This window comes from Hemiscyllium ocellatum, chromosome 6 (assembly GCF_020745735.1).
Source record: "Hemiscyllium ocellatum isolate sHemOce1 chromosome 6, sHemOce1.pat.X.cur, whole genome shotgun sequence".
Taxonomy (NCBI): Eukaryota; Metazoa; Chordata; class Chondrichthyes; order Orectolobiformes; family Hemiscylliidae; genus Hemiscyllium; species Hemiscyllium ocellatum.
In genome coordinates, this window is record NC_083406.1 from 27,110,201 (window position 1) to 27,136,128 (window position 25,928).

The 25,928-nt window shown below is 38.9% G+C and overlaps 1 protein-coding gene across 6 annotated transcripts in view; it reads right to left on the minus strand.

Moving 5' to 3' along the window:
* The window catches only part of LOC132816389 (dachshund homolog 1-like), a 592,865-nt gene that overhangs the window by 387,041 nt on the left and 179,896 nt on the right, over window positions 1-25,928 (minus strand). For 3 of the 6 annotated variants that reach the window (XM_060825885.1, XM_060825881.1, XM_060825882.1), the window contains exon 2: window positions 13,346-13,468. The exons of the other annotated variants lie outside the window; for them this stretch is intronic. In XM_060825885.1, the coding sequence (XP_060681868.1) occupies window positions 13,346-13,468 (123 nt within the window). The remainder of the gene's footprint in view (window positions 1-13,345; window positions 13,469-25,928) is intronic. 6 annotated transcript variants of the gene reach the window in all.

Below are 25,928 nucleotides of genomic sequence, written 5' to 3' on the forward strand. Positions count from 1 at the left end.
ACTGACCTTCTTCTATGCCTATTGCAAGAAACAGTAGTGGAAAAGTTGAATTTAAGATAAACCATAGAATCATAGAATCCCTGTAATGTAGAAGCAGGCCATTCAACTCATCGAGTCCACATTGATCCTCTGAAGAGCATCCCACCCAGACCCAGTCCCTTGCATTTCCCATGGCTAATCAACCTAGCCTGCATACCACGGGACATTACAGGCAATTTATTATGGCCAATCCACCTAACCTGCGCATCTTTGAACTGTGGGAGGAAGCCGGAGCACCTAGAGGAAATTCACACAGACACGGGGAGGATGTGCAATCTCCACACAGACAGTCACACGGACACACACACACACAAATGGGTCAATAGCTGGAGTAGGCATTTCAATGTAAATGACTAGGAAGCATTTGGTGGAAGATAATTGTAAATGAGTTAGAGCTCGAATAGCAAAATAATGCACTCTTCAAGAAAGGAATTGCCCAGACAAGATATGTTCAGAAAAGAACATTCACATTTTGATATGGAGTGTCCTGTTGTGCAAGATTGAAATATGGGCCTGGAGAAAAGCACAACATCAAAGATTAGAAAATTGTCAAATGTGGCACTGGAGGAGGAAGGGGCAGGTCAGCTGAAAAGAACACAACAGAAATTAAGATATTTTCTGGATGGTGAACGAGGAAAGAATATTTGTGAATGTCATCAAAAGAAAGGCAACAAGATTGGATTGGCCAAATTCCAAATCATGAGAAAATACCAAAGAAGTGATTGAAAGAGGATTGGAAAGATATGGACCAGGAGGGAGATTGAGAATGGCAACGTAGTCAACTTGAAATTGAAATGAGAAGCTCTTGCGAGCAAATGCAGAGGATTGTCCAAAACAGCCGAGAAATGAGAAGAGGAACTGTCCTTACAATCATTTTGCTTGAGAGCAATTGGCCCTGAGGAGCACAATTTTAGGAGTAAAGCCAAAAAACAATGTAAGTCTTTAATGAAGTGTCACAGAATATTCTTGAAGCTGTGAGGACTGTGTAAGAGTTCTGAAAAAAAAAGTTTGGCTATGACCAAAATAGCATCAGACCCAAGGCCTATTACTGATCAGAAAAGAACACAAAGACTAATTAATGTCTCAGTCATCAGACTTGCATTACCTACATCTAATTTGGATCTAGAATTATCAAACACTTCACACACATCTGAAGGAAAATAACCATCTTCTTTCAGAGAAAAGCAAATCAGTCAAAAGTTGCTACAGATTTTCCACAATGTCGTGAAATAAATCAAAGCTAGTGGGCTTGATCCGAGGAAAATTAAGATATTTTCTAATGTGCCTCTCTTCTGTTTCTTTCAAAACAAGAGGTAGAAACCTACAGCCCCCTGACAACTGAAAACCACATTACTCAATTACAATTGCCAGACCCATTTAACTCGAGACTGCAAAACAGAGAAGAAAAAAATACCTATTATTCTCCTCATCTCTCTGTCAAATATGTCTTTGTTACTGACATTTTTTGTTGCCATTCACTAGTATTGAATAGGTGTATGAAAGAAACAATTGCTGCGATTTCCCAACCTTATAGCTTTGGTTAAAAACCAAAATCGACTCAATTTTTATAATAATTCAAATAAAAGTCATAAAGGCAAGTTTGTGCTATGAATACTTTATTGACAATAATAGGCTGCAACCTGGAGCAGTGCAATATCACTTTACATGTTTCTGAATATGCCCATCATATAATTTTCATCTTAAATATAAGCTTCCAGAGGATGATATGCCTTTAAAGTGTGTTATAAATCATAATATTAGTCAGAGCTTGCCTGCCTCAACTGCAGAAACAAAATATCTTTTGTGATAAGTTCAGGGATGTGTGTTCTATTGCTGCCATCCACACACTGCTCAAGAAGGCAAGGTGCAACGTGGGCAACAACATACTGTAGTTATGATTTATGATGCGTTTGGACAGAACATTGTAAGAGGCGAAGAAAAAGAATGCACTGATTATAGGAAGCTATATGAAGAAACTTGTCAATCCCCACAAGTCTACAATTATCTCGTCACGAATAAGACTTACATGCTTGTTACTGACTTTAACATTTTCAGCTATTTTGAAGTAAAAGATATTTTTATGAAAATTTCAGGCTGGAGCGAAAGTGAACATGTGGGGCTGAGAGTGCATAATGAGCCCTAACACAGTACGACTGTACCAAGTTTCATTCTTTGTGGCTTATACAGTTGTTAGGTCTTCGACAATTGAGCCATGGCTTATATTTGGCCTCCAGCAATCATTTATTATGGAAACTGATATACATTTTGATGATTAAATTTCTTGATTTGTTTTTGCTTTCCTTCATCTCTGTTGCTACCTTTTTTTAAGCTGCTGTCATGATTTTCCTTCAGTAATTTTCTGCATTATATTTAACACAGTGATGTTTATGCTATATGGTTTATATAGCAAGCTGAATTGAGGAGCAAACTGTTGCTTATACTGAGACCTATGTTGACCACTTAACTACAAATTCAAATTGTGAAGGAAATCTTCTCACCATTCCCATGGCCTGGGATCAAATAAGTTGTATTTTAAGAAAAGATGAAACAATAAAAATCATTATCCCCTTTGAAAGGAAGAACCTGTCTTTTGATAGCACCTTACATGACCACCAGATGCCCAGAGCACTTGACAGTTAATGAAGTACTTCTTGAAGTGAAGTGACTGTTGCAGGAAGAGTGGCAACAGATTTAACACCTCAACCAACTGCAGACAGCCACCGGATAATAAAGAGATAATTTGTTTTAGTGATACAAAAGCAATGTACTCACGTGATACAAAAAGAATAACAACAGTGATTGCTGAAAATATTCATCAGATCAGACAGCATGTGTAGAGCTGTATTTTTGATGCTGGTCGAGGAAGAAATATAGCTCAGGACACTGGGGAACATTTTCCTACTCTTTGAAGAAAAGCCAAGGGATATTTTACACTCACCTGGGACAATAAACAATTATGTTTAATTTGCTGCGCTACTTCTATTATCATCCTCTTTAGTCTTGCACCTTCATTCTTTTTGACATTTAACCTCTTCTGTCTTTCGCCACATCATAGGCATTCTTCTTTGATCTTCATCATTTCCTTTACTGCCTCTGTACTTGCTAAAAGCCTCTTATGGCTTATTTTTGTCCTCTTAGAGGCATATGGTGATCAAGATTTTATATCATGGAAAGTGTCCTTTGGCCCATGATGCCCACAGAGGTCATCAAACATCTACCTATTGTAATTCTATTATCCAGCACTTGGCCAATAACCATGTATGCTGTGGCATTTCAAGTGCTCATCTAAATAGTTCTTAAATGTCTTAAGGGTTTCTGACTCTACCATGCCTTTAGGCAATCAGTTCCAGATACTCACAACCCTGTGGGTGAATAAAAGGTTCCTCAAATCCCATCTACCTTACCTTAAAGCATTTCCCCGTGGTTATTTACCCTTTTGCTAAAGGGAAAAGCTTCTCCCTATCTGTCTCTATACCCCTCAGAACTTTGTCCATTTCAATAAGATCACTCCTCAGTCTTCTTGCTCCAAGGAAAACAAATCCACCTATGTAGTTTGTCTTCAAAGTTGAATCACTCCAGCCTAGGTGACACACTGATGAATGTCTTTTGCACTCTCTCTGCTATAATCACACCTTTTCTTCAGTGTGGTGACCAGATGTGACATAGCGTTATATACAGCTCCATCTAACCTCATTTTTGTACTTAATTGCCTTGACTGATGAAGTCAAGTATCTTATATGCCTTCTTATTCACCTTATCCACCTGTCTTGTTGCCATCAAGGACCTACAGCCATGCACATCAAAATCCCCTAAGCATCTATAATTTTAAGGTTCCTACCATTCATTGTATATTCCATTGGCCAGTTTGTCTTCCTAAAATGCATCACCTTACACTTTTCAGGATTAAATTTCATTTGCCACTATTCAGCCTATCTGACCCTATGCTGTCTGTCAATTTAAGGCTTTCCTCCTTGCTGTTAACCACACCACCAATTTAATGTCATCTGCAAACTTACTTATCATGTCTCCTCCATTCAAGTCAACTTAGCGAGAAGCAGAGACCCATAGTTGTTGTTCTGAACAGCCATCCATCTGAAGCATTAACTCTGTTTCTCTCTCCACAGATAATGCCACATCAGCAACTTCTGTTTAAATTTCAGTATTTTTAATGTGTTATTATTATAGGGCCTCATTTTAACCTTGTTTAACTTTTGCTAAAGGATATACATCTCCAGCAGTGTTTCTCCCTTAGTACAGGTCATTCTGCTATAATGTGCATTTCGTTAATGAGAATTCACTGTACCATGATTGACAAATTGGGGACACTATTCCTGAAGTGCAAATTTTTGAAATGTACTTTGGCTGTACCACGATTACATTGCCAACACTTTAAGCATTGTTTCCAAAACTTGATTTTTTAAAATAATTCTGGGTTGCATAAGAACGCAAATATCATGTTATAATGTATTAGAGTTATGTCTTCGATCGTGCGCTGGTGTTTCTGGAGTGGGACAGGAACCCACAATCTTCTGACGACACACATTACATCAGAGTTATAGTCACAAAATGCCCTCACTAAAAACTCAGTTTGTAAAACACAATGATGTTCCTTGTGACCATACTGATTTCTTTTTATTTACTATTATTCAGGGTGAGAAGGATGCTCCTAGACGTTTAGCCCTCCATACCTTCCAGTTCAGCCTTGATCCTTTGTGCTCCCATCCTGGAGTAAGACTGAAACCTTCAACCTTGTGACTGAGAAGAAACAGGATTACCCACTGAATGAGAGCAGATGCACAGAACTCAGACAAGTATAAACTCCTCAACTTCATGCAACTCCAGCAAAGGTAACCAGGGCTATTATAGGCAGGATATTGTTCAGGCATTGGCTGACATCCGTGTGCAAATTAAAGTTGCATTTTATGATTTTATGCCTCCCTCCTGGTAGGTTTGAGGGCGGTGCTGTGTGTTTTTCGGAGGATGGAGAATGGAGAAGACGGCGGGAGTGTTGAGAAAGTGGAGATGTAAATCCACACCCCTTCCCCGCAGCACAGGATAACCTTTCTGACACCTACCCACACTGTGACATGACAGAAATTTTACAGGAGGAAATAAAGGAGCATTAGGCAGCCCCCTCATCCTTGGGCCTATTAAAGATGAGCTGAAAATGTGTTGCTGGAAAAGCTCAGCAGGTCAGGCAGCATCCAAGGAGCTGGGGAATCGACATTTCGGGCATGGAAATACGATAGGTGGAAGGAGGTGAAGGTGAGGGTGACAGGCCGGAGTGGGGGTGGGGGGCGGAAATATCAGGAAGAAGATTGCAGGTTAAACTTGCAATCTTCTTTCTGACCTCTCCGCCCCCCACCCCCACTCCGGCCTATCACCCTCACCTTCACCTCCTTCCACCTATCGTATTTCCAATGTCCCTCCTCCCTACCTTTTATCTTCGCCTGCTGGGCACACTTTCCTCATTTCTGAAGAAGGGCTCGCTCATGCCTGAAAGGTCGATTCTCCTGCTCCTTGGATGCTGCCTGACCTGCTGCGCTTTTTCAGCAACATATTTTCAGCTCTGATCTCCAGCATCTGCAGTCCTCACTTTCTCCTATTAAAGATGACTTGTGGGCCTTTTTGTGCCATTTCCAGCATTTTACATGTGGCAGGGAGTTGTCAGGGGAGGGGTAGAGGGATGCTGGAAGCCCAGTAGATTTAGTTGCACAAGTAACTTTCAGTAAAGGGGGGGTGTGTGGGTGCAGCTCTCTTCTTGTGGGTTTGTTGGGCTAAACTTAGCGTCATCCCTCCAATCCCCACCCACAAGGTCACCCCCCAGACTCTTGAACCAAATCCTCCAACTCACCCTACTTTCTAAAGCCCCACACCCAGAACATACCTGGGGGTCCTCAGCATATGGAGCATGCCAATATGTCCTAACAGTGGCCACCATGTATATCTGTTACTGCTGAGACTACAAAGACGTGCCAATTCCACACAGGGGCTTACTCCTGAGATAAGGACAGAAGTGTCACCTTAAAACAATGGCCAGTGCTCCCAATGTTAAATTTCTGTAGGGCAACCAACATGATCATGGGCAGGCACACCAATATCCCAAACTCCGCACCATCTCCTGATTCTTTACCCATAGGAAGGGGCCATGACACCCTGTAAAATCTGGTCTGTGGTGTGTAATCCTGCAGTGCAATACTCTACACAGGAAACATTAAATCATAACCTTTTCCATGTGTAGGTTTGTCCAGTAAATAGCTGCAGTCATCAATGCCTTCAAGAAAAGGAAATCCATTAGCAGCTAGAATTTTAACATTAAGAAGATTTAACCACCAGTGTCCAGAATTGCTCAGTAGTACAATTTTGGAAGGAGAGGTCAAAATCTATTTTTACCAACCAAAATACAATGCTCTATAAAATGTTAGCAAACATAAGTTTGGGATCATTTATAACTGGTATGTTGTCTTGCTGTGATTGTAGAAGTAATTAAAGATGAAAGGAATTGTGTGCAGTGAACATTTACACAATGGCTATTGTTGAAAAACACATTATATCTCAGACAGTAATGGACAAACAATACACTTTGTTCCCTTCAGAAGTCTGCACCTGACCTTTTTTTGGAACATATAACATTAGGAGCACTGAGTTTCCATCATTATTTTTTCATTAAAAAAAAACACACATTTCCTTTCGTATTACACCTGTAGAAGTGATTGACTATTTCAAAAGGCTTTAAAAAAGGGCAGAAGCCAAAACAAACAAAGCAACATTTCTTATTGGGCAACGCAAGCACAATGCAGAAATGGAAATTGCCTACACCCCCAGTATGAGTGCTCATTCATATGTGCATATTGGAAAAAAAAATTAATGTTATTATGTGTTTTCTTCAGTGGTACGTGCTTGTTCTCTGACCCATGAGGGCACTAACTCATGAGGGAAAAATTTCACTGATCTCCCTCCCATCCGCCCGTGACATGAGCAGACAATGGTTTGGTGGAGGGATCAGCAAATATGTGGAACTTGACATCAGTCCACTGCTAATACACTGCTTCCAGTTTAACCCTATTGCATTTGCAATTGTTTGAAAAACCAACTTGAGAGAGCTGGGTCCCACATTGTACTACATAACTTAGACCCCCATTCCTAATACTTTCACTGTTATTTGTAAGTTTAACTGGCCAACCAGGATTCCAAGGATTCATGAATCTTGGGAAATTAAAGGGCATTGCAAGTCAGCCAGGTCAAAGTGCTCAGGCCTCTTTACAGTAAGGATAATTCCTGATGAAGGGCTTATGCCCTAAATGTCGATTCTCCCGCTCCTAGGATGCTGCCTGACCTCCTGTGCTTTCCTAGCACTCTCAACTCTTTACAGTAAACCATACAACAAAAGCTGCACCCATTGCCAGGTGTATGGTGGATGTTCCCAATGATACCTGATTACAGTCTTTGACTTCCATTTTCACAGCCAGAAGCTGTTAATCCTTTCACTCTTGACAAGGCAGGAAATAGAGAGATATATCTTCTATGTTATACACCTTGGAGAAGGTGGGACTCCTGGTTTAGAGGGAGAGACATTATTGCTGTGCTCACTGAACCCCAGGGAACAGAAGGGGAGAAAAAGTGATTGAGCTCCAGCTGACTCCGTACACTTCCTGGTTTCTCTGTTGTAAACATATGATGCTGATTCCTTCCTTGTAAATATCAGGGCATGAGAATGTGATTCTACAGAACTATTTGATAAACCTGTCAATCTCAATCATTTTTTACATGTGACATTAGATGGTGAAAGACTATAGGTTCTGGAGGCATTAGAACAGCTTCTCACATAACCTCCCTGCAGTGCTTTGATCCACCAGAAATCATCAATATGTAATTGGGAGTTGGGAGTGGAAAATCTGACTAGCCTTTATCTATTTGTCAACCTGTGGCACTGAGGCATATTCCAACATCTCAAGGTTCACTTCAGTCTTGGTTAACTGACTCAAAATAATACAGCAAATACACCAGGGTATTTCCTGATCAAAGGACGAATGCTACAGAAAGCCATCTATTAAAACATGCCAAGCTGTTTAACTCGAGAACTCTCTCCCCAAAGCTCTCTACCTCTCTGATCTCCTTTAAGGTACACGCTCTACATTTAAGCCAACTTTAATGTCTTCTTACTTCCTTCAGGTGCCAAAGTTTGTTCATAAACATTCTTGTGAAGGACATTTTGCAATGTTAAAGGCATTAAATGATGCGTGCTTTTGTTGTGGGTTTTAGATTCCATTTGTAAAATACCTTGAATTAATAAACACTTTTTAAGAGTTATTTGTAATTTGAAAAGAAAATACTGCCCTTGTTTTTGAGTAGACATCCATTCCGACTATAATTTCATTCTGCTCTACATTTCCTCAGACTTCATAGAGGAAAACAATCATGGAGTTGCATTGCCATTGAACTAGCAATCCAAAAACACAGGCTAAGGTTCGGATGAGATGGGTTCAAATCCCACCATGGCAGAGGTAGTGAAATGTGAATTCAATAAAAGTCTGGGGAAAAAACACGCCAAAATGGTGACCATGTGATCACTATCAATTGTTGTTAAAAACCCATATGGTTTACTAATGTTCTTGACAGTAGGAAATCTGTCATCCTTATCTGATATTTTCAACACATAACACCAGACCCACAGAAATGTGGTTGACTCTTAACTGCACTCTGGAATGGTCATTGCAAACCACACAGACACAGGGACAATTATGGACAGGCATTGGCCCAAACAGCAATGTCTAAATCCCATGAATGAATTAAAAAAAAGAATATGCTCAAGCAATTCTACATCAAGGCAGCATGTAGGAGTGACTTTATCTTATGGTACCAAAATAAGCTATAGCTTCAACCATAAGGCAGAGTGCACAAGATATTGCTTGCAATCAATCCACTTCTCTGTCTAATATCTTTTCATCTTGAATTTTTGTTGGCAACATCTCAGCCAATAAGAGTTGATTTGCCAGCCGATCAGCATCCTTTTTCTCTGATAGTATAGACTGTGATCATTTTAGATTTGGTATTCTTGCTTTCATCCTGTGCAAGACAACAAATTTCAGCAACTTAACTTTCTCCCTTTTCAACTATTTTCCATTTACTGTTTCTGTCACTTTGATGCAAAACATTTCCAGACAATAAACATTCCTTTCTTGTTATGATGCTGGTCATTCATAGTTCAGGAAAGAACACTGATAAAGGAAGAGGATTTTCATGAGAACCTATTAAAAATATAGTAATTTACCCAATGATTTATCATCAGAAAGCATGCTATCACTTTAAGTCAATCACATTAGACAGTCTGTATCACTTCATCAGTGTTTATTCTGAGACTTACTTCAGGAAATATTAGTGTCTGTCACTAGAACTGGTCGCAAACTATACGCTTTTGGATTCAAAATGATCTCTGTCAATATTTGCATGTGTGAGAAGCAACTTCACAAATAAATGATTCCTTTTTTAAACAGTCTCATTTCATAATCAATGTTGGAGCTGCTGTTAATATCTCATATAATTGTCAACAGCTCTAGTGAAGAGCTGTTTAACTTCTCTAGACAACAGAAGCATACAAGGGTTTGAGTTTTCAAAGTGAATTACCCCAATTTATTCTTGATGAACTTGTTGAATTTTATTTCGCAGGAGGGCACACTCTTCAGCCACCCCTTCCCTATCCATCTAGAAAAATAGTTGCTTGCAAACTGAACACCATAGTGATGGTCCACTGTGGGCAGCCTGAGCAAGTAGAAACTTTGACCTCTGCCATGCAAACTCTTACCTTCGAAAGGTGCTGGCCAATTTAATTAGTCCAAAGCTCTTGCCAGCAATCATCAGCAATGTCAGAAAGAAAGTTATGCCCCAGGCTTCATGGGCAGCAAGGTGCATTTTGGAGAGATGAATTTGGGGGGATGAGGCAAATGGGAGCTGGTTTAGGTGGCCAGTTAGGGAGACACAATGCAGGGGTATTATCTTAGGTTGAGTGGCCCCAGTGTGCACAGGATGTCTCTCAAACCAGGAAAACACAACACCATCCACACCAACCTTTCCTTTCACTCCATTTCACCAATTTTGGTGATAAAATGACCTTTACACACTGCCCACCATCCACTGGCCAGCATATCATGGCAGTGGAAGCTGATTGAGGTCCTCAAATGCTCATTAATTGACCACAAGGATCTCAACAAGCTTAAGGATGGGCAGCTTAGTGTGTGCCTTCCTCAACCCCTCATCATGGGGATCAGGTTGGGTTGGGCCGAAAGGTGATGGGGCTATCCAAATTTACACGTCCAATCCTTCTACAAAAACACATCCAGCAGGGTGGGGTCTTTAATTAAATATCCTATATTCCCTCTTTCTAAGGTAACAGTTCTCCTTCACTACTCCCATCCTAGAAAATTACTGTTAATCCTGCTTATTTTGAAACATATCCTGCAAATACAGTACAATAATTTTCAATACAAACATAACAACATCCTTCAGCCAAAAGACTATATTCCCCATCACTTGCATACAAGTAATGTATAATAGCCATGGTTTATTTGTGCCTGGATGTACTGTGGAATATTGACCTAGTGCACATTGGCAAACCATCAAAGTTATTGTGATATTTTTCAGTGAATTAGCATATCTTTGACAATTACCTATAAGAACAGCTGAAAGACACTGTAATTTTTAGTCCTGTAAGTAATTTGATCAATGTTTTACATTCAATGTATACATATGGCAACATTGGTATATTATTAAATGGTATTATGCTAATACACAATTGACTAGGGTGCATACTGTTTAAACATGATTAAATATGGCCGGGTAAAATGGAACAAATATACGCTTTTAACGTATTGACATTAGACTCAACTCAGAACATCTGTGCACTGCTTATATAGCAAGTGAAGGGCAGTCCTCTGTTTACTCGAGAGATAATTGTGAGATTTACATTTCTGCTTTTAATTTTTGAACAATAACAAGCTTCTGTACCTTGAGGGCTCAAAGCAATTGGAGGTTATAAATGCAAAATTTCTCCTTTCTTGTTTTGTAACCATGGTGAAACAATAGAGTGCGAACTTTCGCTGAACCTTGCTCCTTTAATGGACTGGTCCATGTTGACCTAGCAATGCAGGCTAAACCTGATACCATCACACAAACTACTGGTAAAGCGATCAGATTAAAGAGCAACTACACTCAATTACATTCCTAATTTCAACACAACAAAGTCATTGTCATTAGAGAAAGATAGACTGCTTCAATTAATCACTTGCAATTTTTTTTGTTTTTTTTAAAAAATTCGTTTTAAAAGGGCATTACAATTAGGTAGAATGATCAATGAAAGAAAGCTATGCACACAGGCTTTGAACACCAGAAAATACACACGGTTAATCCATGTTTTAAATCATAATTAAGTCATCCAAAGGAACCAGCAAGAAGTCATAATTAGTACTTTCCATGTTGATAAATTATTCAACCATTACAGAATGTGCAGGAATGAGAAGCACATAATGTTTTTCCCTTTGTCTCTACAAGAAGGAATAACAATCAGTCTATTGTTCAACTACATCCACTGACCAGTCTACTCTCTTTGACTGAAATCTTGCAACATGAAATTGTCCCTCTTCTTTTCTGAAGTGTCCAATATACAAAATGTGGGCCTGAATTCTGAGTCCAGGGCTGTGATCTCAACATTGGGACCATTACTGAGTCCTGGCCCCATAATGGGTGAGCATCAGTCAGGCAATGCAGGTTTCCATAAAAAAAGCCTTACTCAGCCCCAAAGTGAGTTCTGTGCCCAATTTAGGGTCAGTGGCGAGGGATTTGTTTCAGAAGGAGATTTTTTTTCACTGGGCTTTCCATCACCTAGAGGAATGGAGCAAGCAGGAAAGCAGAGGGCCAGGAGCCTAACAATTCCCACACAAGAGCCCCAACAGTCATGTTTATTCAAGCGATTGGCAACTGTGTGCCACTGCGTGAGCACCTCAGTTTAACAATTCCTTTTTTTCAAACCAGACTTTTCATCAGTAATGAATAATGGCTCCCCTCTGTGCTCCCGACAGCTGCGCGCTAACATGTCCCAGATCGTTTGCTCTTCCCATTATTGGAAAATTTAATTCTGTTGCTCTCTGGCCTGTTAACAAGATCTTCAATGAGTATATCAGCAAGTTAATTGGAGGCGTGCAGATTGCTTATCAACCAGCCCCTCTTCCCCACATTTGCTTTGAAGATTCCAGCATATCACAGAGATGTTAGAAGACTAACATGCCATTTGAGAGAGGGCAGTTATTTACCCATTATCAACCTTGTACCTAATGGCTGACTGAAAATGCAACCTTTGATGCCAAGGAATGTGTTCTTTTGTGATTATTCTGGAAACTTAAAATATGTGAACAGATAACTCACACTACTTATAGTGATTTTACTCTAATATGCTTTACTCATGTGCTCTCAATAGTAACAATTCAGCGTGTTCGAACATTTCTCTATTATCTGAAACATATCTATGCGTAAGAATTGAAAATGTGTTGCTGGAAAAGCGCAGCAGGTCAGGCAGCATCCAAGGAACAGGAGATTCAACGTTTCGGGCATAAGCCCTTCTTCTGTTCCTTGGATGCTGCCTGACCTGCTGCGCTTTTCCAGCAACACATTTTCAGCTCTGATCTCTAGCATCTGCAGTCCTCACTTTCTCCATGCATAAGAATTGCCAAACTCACTTCCATGCATAAGAATTGCCAAATTAAACTACTGAGAAGTACACCTCTGTCGAGTTGATCACTTACAAAGAACACACTCTAGATGTTATTTTCACTTCAGGTTAACTTCAACTGAAAGGCAATTCAAGGTATAGCATTCTTAACTCTCACCAAGAGTCTGCAGGTTCAACTCTCACTTCAGAGTTGAACCAAAAAATCTACACTGATGCTCCACTACAGGGTTGATGAAGCATCACATTGTCAGAAGTGCTGTCTTTCAAAAGAGATGTGCCAAGTCCCCGCATGTTCTCTCAAGTTGGCATAAAACATCCTATACTGCCAATTTGAAGGGGGAAATCTAAATCATTCAGCTATACTTAAAAGTACTTGATTAACTGTTAGCCATGTTGGAATATCCTGTGATTGCAAAAGTTGCTTTAAAAATGTTAATCATTCTGCTTTCAATTTGTATAATAATCATGCTGTATTTTTTTCATAAATACATTAAGTGTAAAGTAGATTAATATCATGGAACATCCAACAAAGGAAACTCAGTAATCCATTGAAAATTCGAGTCAAGACAAGTTGATGGACTCAATTACCTAGAGTAGAAATTAACTGGATACAGAAAGTTTCTGCAACCCAAGATAGGACTTTTCCCCATCAGTTTAGAAGAGTGCATTTTAAATGGCTCCGCCTGTCCACTCACTGTAAATGTGAGACATCTGTAAAATACGAAAGAGTAGATTTTCACTTGACAGTTGAACATAAAGCTGGTACATTTCTTAAATTTGTTCACGGAATGTGGGCATCACTATGTGGGCTAACATTAATTGAACATTCCTAATTCCCTTGAACTGAGTGGCTTGTTCAGTCATTTAGGATAGCAGTTAAGAATCAACCACATTGCTAATGATTTGGAATCACATGTAGGCCAGACTAAGTAAAAATGATAGATTTCATTCCTTCACCATTATACAAGCTCTTAATTCTGGATTATTATTTGAACTCAAGCTTCTCCATCTGCTATGATGGACTTCAAACTCACCTGTCCAGAATATTAGTATGGAACTTTGCCTCTCCACATCCATTGCCCCTCATAGCTCAGACAAGCCAACATCCAAAGAATGCTAATTTTCACTTCCACTCATTCCCATGGAGAGTGAGTGGGTTTCTATAACAGCTGAATCACATTGCAATCCCTACAACTGCGTAGCAAGTTAAAGATCTGTTTCAACAATCCCAATTTTGCTATTTACTACATAGCCTACCTACTGCCTGGCACTTTTCCACTTGAGTCAGCATCCAAATCACACTCAAGATGGCTTTCAACAGTACTCTAGGTTACTATTTGTGCCCATGAAATGAACACTGTCACTGCCGAGGAAATAACATATAAATTGTCAGCTATTCCCATGTCAAACTCATCTCATCTTATATGTGACTTGAAGTTCCTCCTGTATTTTCCACCTTGCACCCAGTGTTGGGCAGGAATTCAATGCTGGTCTCACATGACACAGACCATTATGTACTGTCCAATATAGTGCACAACAGATTGAATTCAGAGCTTCCCTCATACAGTCAAATCAAGTGTTACTAGGTCAATATGCATTAATACAAAATAAGGACACCCTCTGCACAATACCATTGTTGCAACGAAAATATGATAGATGATAGACAGGGTACAGCTCCATCTTTAGAGCATTATCAGGAATCTCCAGAGCACTGATGCATAAAGCACTGTCTACAATCTTCAAATAACACCTTCATCTAGTGTGCCTGAGCTATATTTAAAACAACATCACTGAGGTGAAATACGCTGCAACACCTCTTCCTCACAAATTTTTCCAGTTTCTTGTTGTACCTGTCACATGAGCTTTCACACTCCTAGCATTTCCCTTAAATAAAAAGCTTTGAAAATTGATATCCTAATTTTCATATAACAGGATAACTGTGTAATTGCACAAGAAGCAGCAAATCCCTGTAAAGGGATTTCTATCACCATGTAGCTTTGATTCATTATGAAATATAGTGGTATTCTTCAAGGTCCTATTTGTACAGAGTTAATTTAGTCACTATGCACTGCTCATCTTAAGTGCACTATTTAAACTAAGCCTGAAGCTGGATTTACTTCAAATTTAGCATATATAAACAGAGAGTATGATGTTAAGTGCTGTATCTATATTGCAGGACTATTTTGTGATGTTGAGTTTTAGTATTGAGGTAAAAATCTTATGAAGCTCTATCCATGTGGACTGGAGGATACCTGACAATGTGGAACACAAACCGTCAAATGTGTTGATCAGCGCAGCCAAGTCTGAATATCAACTACAAAAACCAACTACTACGGATGATGGTAATCTGGAATAAAAACAGAGTTCTGCACACACTCAGCACTTGTGGAGATGGAAACAGAGCTAAATCTTTTGCCTAAAGAAAGTTAGGTACATAAGAAATAGAAGCAAGAGTAGGCCATTCAGTTCCTCCAGCCAGTCCCACTATTATATATGATCATGGCTGGTCTTCAACTCATTTTTCATTTGCTTGCAACTTCTTGATGTTGCAAAAATCAATCTGACTCCACTTTAAATAGTTTCAGTGATCTAGCCTCCACAACTCTCCACAAGAAATCCCTTTCCATCCCGATTTAAGCGTGCTCCCCCTTATTCTGTAACTATGTCCCATGGTTTGAAAGTCGCTGCACATACCTTGTCAATCTCCGTCTGAATCTTGTTTGCTTCAATAAGATCAACCCTCATTCTCAACCAGTTCTCGATCAGTCTACCCCTTCATCTAAGGAATCACTAACTGAATCTCTTTTGCACTGCCTATACAGGGTCTCTTAAATGCAGGGACCAAAACTATACATAGTATTCCAGGCACAGTCTTACCAACACTCTGTGTATTGGAAAACGATTTCCCTACTTTTGCAACTCTGAACCCCTGCAATGAGGTCAAAATTCTATCTGTGTTTTTTAAAATTATTTATTACACCCACATGCTAACGTATTGTGTTTCATGCACAAGAACACCCAGATCCTTCTCTGCTGCACTCTTTTGGAATCTCCCTCTATTTAAATAATAGTGTGCCTCTTGACTCTTTCCAGCAACATGCATGACCTCACACTTTCCTCCATTAAACTCCATCTGTCAAGGTTTTGCCCACTCATTCAACTTATCCCTCCTCCTTTACATATTCCTTACGTTCTCTTACACATGCCCAGTCCCAAATTTTGTGTCATCAGCAAATTTGGATCCATCACAATCTGCCTCTTCTCCAAGTTATTAGTATGGATAGTAAATCACTGAAACCCTCGGACTGATCCTTTTGACGCTCCACTACTTATGTCTTTCCAGCTGGAAAAGATCCATTCATCCTGACTCTCTGTCATCTCAATGTTAACCATCCTCAATCCATGTGAATATATTAGCCCCAATACCATGAGCTTCTATAATGGGTAATAATGTTTTACATGGCATCTTACTGAATGCCTTCTAGAAACCAAACACACTATATCTACTACTCCTCCTTTATCTACTTGCTATATCTTTAAAGAATTCTAGCAGATTTATCAAACATGATTTCCTGTTCACAAAACTGTGCAGACTCTGCCCTGGCTCCAGGTCAATGGACAAGATCCTGGCTCCAAGTCAATGTTAGGGGTCCTGGCTCATCTTCCAATGCACCCACCTAGAATGAAGTGGAATATACGAGCCTCAGCGTCCTGCAGGAGGGCAACAGGAGGATACTCTAGGACAATCGAAACAAGATAAAACTTTCCCAATGATGAAGCCATGTGGATGCAGCAGAACCCATGGCATGAGCCATGAGTGGACAAGCCCTGCGCTCAGGAGCCAAACAATTCTGACCCCATTCCACCATCTTGAATGTTAGCTTTTTGTGATTCATGCACAAGGACCCCCAAGTCCCTCTGAGCTGCAGTTTTCTACAATCTTTCCTCAGTTAAATAACATTCAGCTTTTCTATTCTTCTTACCAAAGTGAATAACCTCACATATTCACACATTATAAGATTTTCTAACTCACTTTACATGTCCATATACTTTTGTAGTCATTTTGTGTTATCCCCACTGCTTGTTTTCCCACTCATTTTTGAATCATGACCAGTGATGCCTATATCCCAGAAACATTTTTTTTAAAAAAACTTCCATCCAAACTGCATTTGGGTTGAGTTTAATTAAAAGCCATCCGGGAGGTTGCCTTGGATATTGATTAATGGAACAGGAAGATGGGGGTGGAGACCCTTCCTGGGTGGGGAATGGGAAGGGTCAAGAATGACACACAAGTTTTTGATCCTGCTCCCGCTGGTTTTGAACCAGCAGTGAATGAAAGCCATGTCATGTAGGCAAGCCATGAGATAAAACGCTTACAGATTTGGTAGGTAGGTCTTCTCTCCTTCTGAGGCATTCTGAGCCCTACATTGGTAATGGAGGAACTCATAGGGAGTCACCTGTTGCCTTTGACAACAACCACTCCCCCATTCCCTCCCATCAGACCCACCCTGACTGATCATGGTGATCCAGCCCCCTCCGCCACACAGCCTAGCCTGGGAGTTTCAGGGACCACTCTTCATGTCGGCTTCGTGGAGTGCCAGTGATTGCTATTCTCCCAGTTGAACTTATATGGACCCATGGATCTCAGAAGTGGAACATTCATTCCACGTCAGGGCATTTGATGGAAAAATGCCATCAGTGGTGTTAAGAAAGACTGATGGCAGCCAACAGACAGGGACTTCATCTCATTGGGGCTCCTGGAAATGGTCACAACTGGGTTTCCACCAGCTCTCCAGCAAGCATTCAATTCTATTATTTGTCTCTCCAAGGTAGAGAATTTTAATTCATGAGCAGAAAGAATAGTATCCTCAATCGGTAAATATAAAATTATATCGCTATTATACCTGGAAGTAGTGTTTAATATCTTGCACATTCCAAAGAAAGGGAGGTTAAAGGGCTCTACATTATTTTGCAAAAAGTGATCAACACATCAGCTGTAGTCATTTCCTGCTCTTCTTTTGAATTTTGACAACTTACTGTTGTTCTGTGGCACATTGCGGCTTGTGACAAAATTTGTTTTAGAAACAGTGGCACTCTGTCCTCATTGGGATGAAAGAATGGAGGGTACATTTTAGCTATGGAATAGATCTGTAATGGTTGTCACAACAAAAGCTGAATTGTTAAGCCACTCACATTTTAATCAGATGCTTGGCCTTATTCTCATGGGTGATTGATTAATGTCAGATTTAGTCTAATCTGTTTTGTTACTGCAATGAGAGGCATGCAGTAAGCTGTTTGGTTTTGTTTGTATTTTGTAATTATTCATTCACAGAATGTAGGCATCGCTGGCCAGGCCTTGCATTATTGCCCATCCCTACTTGCCCTTAGGATGGTGATGCTGAGCTCGTCCTAAGCCACTGCAACACTTTGTGCCTTTAGGAAAAGAGCACCAGAATTTGGACTGAGTGACAGTAGAGGAACAGCAACATTGTTCCAGGTCAGCACAGATTATGTCTTGGAGGAGGGTTTGCACATAGGTTGTCAGTTCAGTGACAAAAATATCTTGAGAACTCCCATCTGCAAACCAGCAATTTTATGAGACCATTTTCAATATTCTTCCTATTTTTTGGAGCAGACATGGATCAGTTTGTCAACAAGAATGTCTGCTCTCAATATTCTTCCAGTGCCTTTCAATGATTTCCTGCTGGGTGGTGGAAGAGAGACCACACAGGGTTCCTCATTTTGAAGGAGCAACTTACACCTTACTGGGAAACCCCCAACTCCCCATTCCAATCTGCTCAAAATTAACAATTCATGGAGAAATTTAAATCACAGTTCTTCATTTTATTCAATGAAACAGAAGATAGACTTCTGTTTATAGATAGTGCATTTCCAACTCTCAATATATTCCAAAGGGTTTCACAGAAAATGAAATATCTTTCAGTCATAATCATTCTTGTAATGTGGGAAACATGGCAGCCAACTTTCATTTAGCAAAATCCCCAGCAGCAATGAGATTGTGACCAAATGATCAATTTCAATTACATTAGTTGACTGCCTTTATTGGCCCAGGCAGTGGAGGGAATTTCTCTGCTCATCTTTAAGAGTGCCATTGGATCTCTTACCTGTGAAGGTCGATGAGACCTTAATTTAACACTTCATCTGAAAGACTGCGATATACCACATTCCCTCAATCTTGCAGTATTGTAACCAAACTGTTTCACATTTCAAAATGGCTGACCAAAAAATGGTGCATTTATGTTTCAAAACATCAACATGGTGAATATTCTATAAAAGCTACAGACTTTCCAATAGTTATTAGCTTTGCAAATCGCTCGCTCAGTATTCCCTCATTGTTCTCTATGTTATCTCATTCTACCAGTAAGCAAATAAATTTACAAAATACCTTTCTGTTATGCAGTGTAACCTTTTACCTAACATATTATCTCCAGTTTATTTTTCAATTCTTTTACAGCAGATAACAGTTCATATTTTATTGATTAGTTTGCTAAGATTCTGATCAGAAATGGAAGCAAGGTCTCCCAAAATCCAGGTTAAAGTACACACACGCACGCAAACAATAAAAGCTATTCTGTTTCTTGGATACAGATAGCCTTGGGTCATATAGGGCAGGTTTGCTTCGATTACACAGTGCCAAGATACAATTCAAATGAAAATTTCACAAGATCAGTTATCTTTTAGCACAACGATCCAAGGATTAAATTCAAAAAGCTCTCTTCTGTAAAAAGTAAAGCTTCTGAAAAGTAATCTTCCCATAACCAGAAGCCTTGGGCAATCAGGAGCTATTTGCACCTGTAAAAATGTTAGGAGCCAACAAAGGGACCAGTGGGGTTTCTGGGAGAATTTAATCATTGAAGAGAACAAAGGAGCTGAGAAAGCTGACTAAATTGACAGAGTTGGCTGAAAATTTGTAAATTGCACTCAAAATAAACATGACATTTCAAAGGTTAAGTTATTTTTCTGATAAAATATATTTGTGTAACCCCAGATGTAAAATGAGTCATGAAATGGGCAGGAAAGAAGAGATAAGCAATTTTTTCTATTGAGTATTCCTTAATATATCTGATAGTAGTTCTGATGATCCAACAGAAATGGGTTCATCAGCAAAAAATAAACATTTTGTATAAAGATGTCAATCTTCCATTTGTGAGGTATCTGACAAAGGTATACTAAGGGCAGTCACAAGTTTAATTAACAAACAATGCTCTATTTCTTGGTAAATTAAATACTTATTGATAGTTATTTTTTAAAAAGTTTATAAAGTATGTCCACAAAGAAGATAATAAGTACAACGTGAACAGCAGTTCCGAGCCAGTCAAATAGTGAAATCTCATAATCACAGAAACTTGACCCGGGCATGTGATCAGTTTTGTGAGAAAAGCCCCAACCAGCACTAATTAACTTGAACCAGTGTAAAAGATACTGAAGAACACAGGCTGGAATTTGGGGAAAAAACCAGAGAAGTGGGAATTTCCCCCCAATATGTTCAAACATAGTCTAAATCAAATGAAAGATGTGCTTCTGTATTGCCCACTGCCTTAATTTCCTTTTCTGAATGCAAGACTCAATGAGGTAGTTTAGTTAAGAGCTCCTCATACCAATCATTGTAGAACACAAAGTTGATACATCCCACAAAAGTCTATATATTTCTTTCTGTTGCTAACTCATCACTCGCTAGAATTACTGAATTCAATGACAGCATTTGAACTTCTGTCCTTTGCATTATTAACCTAATGTCAGACCAGTATAATACCATATGTGAACTCACTGCTGAAAATAAAAGCCCAAAATTTTACATTTATTCAAAATTTCATGTGCAGGCAATAACACGAGAAACCATTAAAAATCTAGATAATTTTAAATGCAGTTAATTTATAATGCATTGCCTTACAATATAAGATCAGGAAAGGTTAATCCTCTGAGTTGAGAACTTGAACAAAATATTGCTAAACAGAAGAAGCTGCAATGGAGAAAATCAATTTAACACAAGTTAAACATTCTCTTCTTACAAAGAATTCCTGTGTTTAAAGAAGGGCTTTTTCTTCTACAAATTAAAGTAATTGTATCTTTTTAACATCATTTTCTCTAAATTTACACTTCTGGCATGTCTGAACCTGAGTAAAAACAATTCAATATCTCACCAGTAAACACGGAAGACACATATTCCTGCCTTGCAGACACATATTCCTGCCAAATTTAGCGTTCCCTCACCAAGGACTGAGCTCCAATAGAATCAGATTTAGAGGACTAAGGACAAAAGATTAAGTTTACGGAAAGAATTTCACAATCATGTAATTATTTATATACTACTTTCAGTGTCTTTGCAATATCCCATAGTTTTTGTAGGCATTAAACATCCCTCTTAATGCTAGATTTAACAGTCATATCGGCAAACATAAGTGTCAACTTGTATGCAATAACATAGCACTTATGATATAAATAAGCTGTTTTGGTGCTGTTGGTGAATATTTGATAATGGTACTTTATTCTTTCAAAAAGTCCGCAAACATTGGGCTGATAAACTGAATGGTCTTGTTCTGTGGTGCATGATTCTAACATCTATGATTTTAGTGTTTTTACACAACTAAATCTGACATAGTAGAGGTACAATTTGAAGGTACCTTGAAACTCATTTTTGCTTTGGGACAATAATTACCTTGAGAGATTTAACTCTAGACAGTGAATTAAATTGTTTTGTAAAGACAGAAATAATAGTGAAACCAAAATTATTGTGTGCCAAAACATATCACATTACAAGTAAGGTTCTTTGGTTTTTGGTTCAAATTAAAATCCAAAATTGATGTTCTGAAAATAACAGAAAATTTATATTTGCTGATAGAAAATACAGCATTCTGTTGTTTTAAGAATTAACTGATTCCTTATAGTGTCCTACACCCAAAAGACATCCTAGAAGTTTAAAACAAATCCTATCAGTATTCCCTTTGTCAATACAAAGAGCTGCAGTTCAGTTTGTAATAAATTCAGAAATGGACTGGACAATAATCAGATTAAGCTATTATCACCTTATGCTTTTTTTCTGGGATACCAGCACTGAGTCTATACAATCAGTGTGGCTGACATAATCTCTTAAAACACCCTCTGCAATGGATATCAACCACAGTGTAGTGGTCAGCAACCAAAACTATCCAGAATATTTGGCTGCATTTTGTCAGGAAAGGCAAAATATGATTTCTCACTTTTGTTCCAAATCTCCACCATTGATAAACTACATTATCACAGCTGATCAAATTAGGTTTCTAGATTAGAATGCATGATAGAGAAAACAGAGCAATGACAAATTGAAAATCAGTATTGCTCAGCACACACAAAAGAAAATTTAAAGTGCAGTCTTTATCATTAAATATAAGTTTTATAAACATCTTATTTACAAATTATCTGCCCAAAAGCAGGTCCTGGTGACTATTTGCCAAACTGATGATATTTCTGGTTCATTATGTATTGGTGACTGTAGAGCATTTATCATGAGTATTAGACTCTTTTTGAGTCAGATGTTTGAAGTTCACTTCCAGCACTAATTATTTACAAGGCTACAAGCACCACATATTTACACACATATAGTCTGGATTCTATACGTGCTGATGTTTCTTTTAAACCAAAATATACTTTGTCATAAAAAGAAATCTTCATATACATACACAATCACAAAGACAATTTGGTTCTGTATGGTCTTTACACATGGAGAAACAAACAGACATTGGAATTTTACTTTCCCAACTGTTCCAACCAACCCAAAGGCATTCCTTACTCATGCAAGATACCATTTACATATGGTTGAGGCAGCAGAAGGGTCCAATGACTGAATGGGCCCGCACTGTACTTGCTGATGTTACTGTGAATTATGTACACATATCAATGAATGAATACACTGACCTCATTACACAGGGAAGTTAGTGAAGTCAAGATAGATACCTTTAGAGGTAGGGTTACCATATACAGGAATGTCAGATATCATGACAGTTAACTCTGTTAAAGGTACAGTAACTGTCTTAAAGTTACAGTTCCTTGTAGTCTTGAATCAGTGCCAAAGTATAACATTCCCTTTTTCCCTTTAAAGAATGAATCTTTTTCTGATGACATGTACAGAGATGTAAATGAATCCTTATGTTTCCACACTCAGATAACACTTCAGTGAGTGTATGACATGACCAAATCTGATCTTTATGCAGTTAGCACAATTTGGTGATGTAGCTTCATTCTGCATTGTGTGATCTGCCATCGTAGGTAATTTATTGCAGTTATATGGTATGATATCTTCAGTATCTGAATCAGCATCCTGTGAGAAGGGTGGTTGAAGACATACAATCCAGACATGTTTTAAATATCTTCACAGAATTTGACCATTGCTCATTACCATGTCATATGATCTAGGTTGGCCACAACGACATCGTATCTGTCCATAAATACATGTGTTTGTACAAAAATTTCTGATTTGCATATATTTCCTGGGGCAAAATGGAATAATTCATACTCATTGATCATGTACCATTTGTATCATTTACTTCCTCTTTCCTGCGATGCAAGGTCCATGTGGCTGGGTGGTGAGAGTTCAGGAGGGACCAGAGACAACAATCCATTTACATCATTATGCACGGCATCAGAAAAGGATTCTCATTCTTTAAAGGTAAAAAGGGAATGTTATATTTTGTCACTGATTCCAGACTGCAAAAGACCACATTTCACAAAGGGTAATGAGGATCAGAGATAATATTTTGGATACCCCATTTCCTGCATATGTCCGAGAAAGTTACACTAGTTTACTGCTGAACTCTCAAACACAATTTGTTGAGGTAGACCAAGCATACTGAATTCAGCAAGCAATGAAGCATACTGAATTCAGCAAGCAATGAAGCATACTGAATTCAGCAAGCAACCAAGCATACTGAATTCAGCAATCAATCAAGCATACTGAATTCAGCAAGCAACCAAGCATACTGAATTCAGCAAGCAATCAAGCATACTGAATTCAGCAATCAATCAAGCATACTAAATTCAGCAATCAATCAAGCATACTGAATTCAGCAATCAACCAAGCATACTGAATTCAGCAAGCAATCAAGCATACTGAATTCAGCAAGCAATGAAGCATACTGAATTCAGCAATCAATCAAGCATACTAAATTCAGCAAGCAATGAAGCATACTGAATTCAGCAAGCAACCAAGCATACTGAATTCAGCAAGCAACCAAGCATACTGAATTTAGCAAGCAATGAAACATACTGAATTCGGCAAGCAATCTGTCAACAACCAGTGCACTAGGCAAAGTGCTATGATTTTTTGACACATTCTAGTCTGCATGCAGATCCCAAGTCTACCTCAGGTGAAACAGGATCAATCGTGAAACTGTCACCATTAATTTGATCTACATGCTAATTGTTCAGAGTAAACAGCCCGCCACCCCCACCATGTATTTGTGTCACATATCTAAACATGGACCTCATGGACATATTCAGATTATATAGTAGCTGCTTCACAGATGAAGATGTAAGTACACATGAAGCAGGAATGGATGGCCACTGCATGTGAGATATTTAGTCCACAGTGCATGACAAAATTCAGGACCATATCTTCCAATGTCCACAACAGCAAAGTCTAGACCTAACTCTATATCACACAGCAGGACCTATGATGTCCTGCAGCACACCCATTTGATGTAACTATATGAACAGTTTTAACTTCTGAGGGGCTGACTTGTTCTGATCACACCATTGACAATGTCTTCCATTACTTTGCTGATGATTATGAGGACACTGATGCGATAATGTATGGCTAGATTTGATTTGTACTTTTTTTATGGATAAGACAAATTTTCCACATTATTGGTAGACACTAGTGATGTAGTTGTTTGGAACAATTGGCTAGTGCTGCATCTAAGTCTTCAGTACTACTGTCAGTGAGTTGACATGGCTAATAGTCTATGCTGTGTTTAGTGCTCTCAATGATTTCCCTCGACTATGTCAAAGATAGCAACTTTTCTGAGGGTTTTAACTTCTACTGCCCATTGAGAAACTGATGAAATAGGGTGCATGTCTGTTTTTAGAGCACGTCCAATGTTACTTTTCCACTGAAATCAGTACAGAGTAACACTGGGCACAGTGTAAAACCCTCGAGAATCCTCTCTGGTGAACTAAGATTGACATTGACATCTCTGTTTCTTTTCTTCAATCTGATCCTCCTCTAACTGAAAACCATGGGAGACTAGCTGTCATTTCAATTGTGCGCCTGGACAGCAAAGGTAAGAATTTCAAACCAAAATAAACTTCTGGAAATGATTTAAAGATTGAAATGACCCATAGGACTCAGGAGAGTGAAGGCGTGGAATTAATATGCACACAGCTGAAAGGACGTGATTGCTGCAGCAATGTGGGTCAAGTGATTTTCTGCTGATATCAATTTAGCTCCTTCCCGCTCAACAGCTCAAATGCCAAATTTCTTCATTTCTCTTCTGAAAGCTGATGCACTCTGCCCTCCTTTCTGTTGCTGCAGGCTCCAGCAGCAGAGAAAAAGATTTCCTCAGGTAGTCTCAAATGGGACAATTTATTGAAGTGCATGTTTAATACCTATCCAAGAATTGAATGGCAAATCTTAATACATCTTAGAAATGCAATATATATTTATTGATAATTCTCCGATTCAAGATAGTCATAAATATTGGAGTGGAATATGCAGCACGAACACAGCTATTTAAAGCACCTTCTGACAAGAAGGATTTTTCTTTGCTGGCAAACAATTTTGGCACCTCTTCTATATTCTGGACTGCTATTATGGAACATTGCCATGAATTCAGTGGCTGATAGTTTTCTTAAAACATACAGGAGGCAGTAGGCATTGCTTTCTGTCCCCCCAGGAGGTAGGTCAAAAAATGTCAGATCAGAGGTGACACAATACATCTGTGCAATTTTTGTTCTCCTAGGGACACTACCATCAAATCTGATTGGGTAAAATTTACAGGATATCAAGCATTTTGTCACACCTGTTACATATCAATGTTTGTCCCATTCAAAGCATCAGGCCAGCTTGAACTCCCTTGAATAACTATTTTCTCAACAATGCAGTTAAGCATAAATTCTGCCTACAACGTTTTGATGAATAGAGGGCACAGAGATTACATCCAACTGAACAGACAGACAG